Source organism: Hibiscus syriacus, unplaced genomic scaffold, assembly GCF_006381635.1.
Source record: "Hibiscus syriacus cultivar Baekdansim isolate YM2019G1 unplaced genomic scaffold, ASM638163v2 tig00110597_pilon, whole genome shotgun sequence".
Lineage (NCBI taxonomy): Eukaryota > Viridiplantae > Streptophyta > Magnoliopsida > Malvales > Malvaceae > Hibiscus > Hibiscus syriacus.
This window is the reverse complement of record NW_024062795.1, coordinates 7,303,317-7,306,717: the sequence shown is the minus strand read 5'-3', so window position 1 is coordinate 7,306,717 and position 3,401 is coordinate 7,303,317. Positions and strand designations below refer to the sequence as shown.

General features: G+C 34.7%; 1 protein-coding gene across 1 annotated transcript; it reads left to right on the top strand.

Moving 5' to 3' along the window:
• The first annotated feature begins 527 nt into the window (after positions 1-527).
• On the top strand, positions 528-2,313 carry LOC120134106 (homeobox-leucine zipper protein HOX3-like). The gene is made up of 4 exons (XM_039150579.1): positions 528-710; positions 927-1,135; positions 1,278-1,357; positions 1,969-2,313. Exons 1-4 carry the CDS (start codon positions 623-625, stop codon positions 2,309-2,311), a joined length of 720 nt encoding a protein of 239 aa, XP_039006510.1. The 5' UTR covers positions 528-622; the 3' UTR covers positions 2,312-2,313.
• The last annotated feature ends 1,088 nt before the right edge of the window (positions 2,314-3,401 follow it).

The window sequence follows — 3,401 nt, the reverse complement described above, 5'->3', positions numbered from 1 at the left end:
TTATTAGATGAAAAAAATAGATGATTGGATTAATAATAGAAAATAAAAGGATATTATATAATTTAAATAGTATATTTTCAATTATTTAATAAAATTTAAAAAATATAAAACTAAAAATTTTAAACTGCTGTAGATAAATATAAGTAGATTTTGACTTATATATATACTGTATATGGAAGGAGCGTGAAGCGTAGGATACAGGGAATGGACCAGGCCTAAGGTTCTCCAATCATTTTAAGCTGACCTTTGAATCAAACAATTACTCTTCACTTTATAAAACAGAGAATCTACCCAATTGTACTACACACAGATATGTTAGTATCTAATCTGATATGATACGTGTCTTACATCAGATGGGTCAGGGACTTTGACTGATGACTACAGTGAAAAACCCTAGCCAATTTAGCACCTCCCCCTCCCATCAATGGATTTCAATTCTTATTTTGCTTACCTTTATTCATTACTTAAAGACTTGTCTACCACACCACACCCCATTTCTGTTTTTCTCATTCCTTTCCTTTCAGATTCTTTGTGCTTCTTCTTTGTCTCCTTTTACTTTTTTTTTTCTTATTCTTTGTATAAACTTTACCTTTTCATCTTCTCTCTTTCACCTGCAACTTTCATGGCCGTTTTACCCATCCCTTCTTCACACTTGGAGTTGACAATATCTGTCCCTGGCTTCGTTTCTTCTCCTTCTCCTCCTTCTTCTGGTAAGCCAAAATCAAACTCATATATATAATTATCTCTGTGTTTTATATATATCAAAGATTCATCAGCCTTTGATCTTGTTCTAAGCTCAGATGATTCCATGCATGGTTTTTGGAAAATATTTTTTTCTTTTTTAGTTCCTTTGTAAGACGATAATCCCCATGAGTGATGAAGATTAATTGATTCTGCATATATTTTAATATTATTATGATAAAAAGGTGATCGAGGGGGTTCCATGGTGAGAGATTTGGATATAAACCGAACACCAGACGGAGAAGATGAATGGATCACCGCAAGCATGGAAGATGAAGAGGAAAGCTGCAACACTAACGGCGGAGCCGCCGCTCCTCGGAAAAAGCTCCGTCTGGAGAAAGAACAGACTCGCTTACTGGAAGAAAGTTTCAGACAGAACCATACCCTAAACCCTGTATGTAGAAAATTTTCAAAAAACGTAATATTAATTACCCAACACCAAACCACCCAACATTTTCCTCTTTCTAAACATAAAGTAATAAACCCACATATCTTTAGATTTAATGTCCTTTTGGATTTTTGTGTGTATTTTCCAGAAGCAGAAAGAGGCATTGGCTTTGCAACTCAACCTTAGGCCAAGGCAGGTTGAAGTTTGGTTCCAGAACCGTAGGGCCAGGTACCCTATGGTTTTTTGTTGCATGTCTGTTTCTGACCGTCAGATCATCATCATCGTAGTCCCTTTTTCCTCTGATAAATTTTTTCTTTGACCCATCATTCTCTGGACTTGGCCATGCACGATGATGAGATAATGAATTATTATTATTACATATGTGTATTAGATTATTGAACATAAAAGATTATAGATTGCTATGTTATGATTTATGAACATGTTTTTTTCTTTCGTTTTCTTTTCTATTATCTGAATTGTTATTTGCTTCGAGTGATTTGTAGGTTTTTGTCTGTATACAATGGTTAGCATTTAATATGATAATAAATGAACTTGGGTTATATATGAAATAAAATCCAAATTTGAATTTGCTACTGAATGAAAAAGGTAAGATAGTGAAAAGAAAAAAAAAGATTTCACTTATTTAAGAACATTTTTCAACTTTGATATAGTTAAATTCAGTATCTGTTCGTAAGGAACTAGCTAGGTTTATCACCCTACATGGAAGTATAAAATACTTTAACTGTACGTTAATATTATATTCTTATATACTATATATTATTATCATATGATTCATTAATAATACATAAAGGTATATTATCTTACTCTTACATATATAGGAGCAAGTTGAGGCAAAGTGAGATGGAATGTGAGTACTTGAAGAGATGGTTCGGATCGCTGACTGAACAAAACCGAAGGCTTCAACGGGAGGTGGAGGTGCTCCGGGCGATGAAAGTAGCACCGCCGACAGTGATCTCGCCTCACAGTTGTGAGCCTCTACCGGCGTCGGCCCTTACAATGTGTCCTCGGTGTGAGCGTGTGACTACAACTACAACAGCTGCCTTTGACAAGGGCTCCACGAAAATGACTGTAGCTGCCACCATCGGCACCACTGCCGCTGCATTGTCGTCTAAAGTTGGGACAGAAGCCCTCCAATCAAGGCCATCTTCGGCGGCTTGTTAGTCAGGTAACCCATATCAAGTTTATCAACTTAATTAATTTAAAAAAGAAAAAGGGAAACAATTTAGGGTATGTTCATATTAGTTTACACACAGTTTGTAAGGGATAGATACTACATATTGGCCATCTAATCTACGTAGGGATTTTATTTTACTTTATTTTTGATATTTTATTATTGCCTCTTCATATATATATATATATATTAAGTGACATTAGCCGACAACAAATCCGTCCCCCGAAGCTGAAAAGTTGTTGGAAAATCTGCAACTTTTTTCTCGTGTAATCATCATTTTGCTTAAAAAATTTGAGCCAATTTCAACCAAAGCTTTATGAAGCATGATTAATGAAATAGTTTAGAATAATTATAAGGTAACATTTATAATTTTTATGATTAATTAATAAGATATATACCGTGTAAATCGAAATTGAATTTCTAAGAAAAACTATATTTTCCTTTATCATATCACTCAACAAATTCTATCGGATGTTATAAAAGTTCTAAGGAAAAGTTTTAAGCCTTAAACTTTAGCGGCTGAGCCTTGGCCTATGTACCAATTGGACCTTTGCCTTAACTCTCATGAAAGCCTGAAGGAGTAAACTAATTGGACTTCACTCTATCAAAAACCTGATTTTAAGCCTTTTCCTACAAAAACATAAGACCCTACAAATCTTTGATGAATGAACGTTGAGTTAGGCAACTACAGCTAGGAAAACAGGCAACCCTACGATCCTGTCTAGGACAAACACCTTACCCCACTGTCCAAATCCGATTTAGAATCCGAGTATACTTCAATTAGATCCTACAATCATCTTAACAGATAACATTCACTGAATTTAAATTTCAAGGTCTACAACCTTTATTTTTTTACCACATCATATTTGAATTCCGACCCTATATTTATAAATCAAAGATAATCTTATTTTCTTTCAATACTTGAGCTTGTTTTCACTTGACAACACAAGCCGATTTGTGTTAAATCTAGACTCCCTGCCAACCGAACAAATTGAGGTAATAAACCAAATCACACGGGACTCAAAAAATCGGAGTTGTGCCTCACTGTCACTAGACTCACTACAACATTAGGGTTGTTGA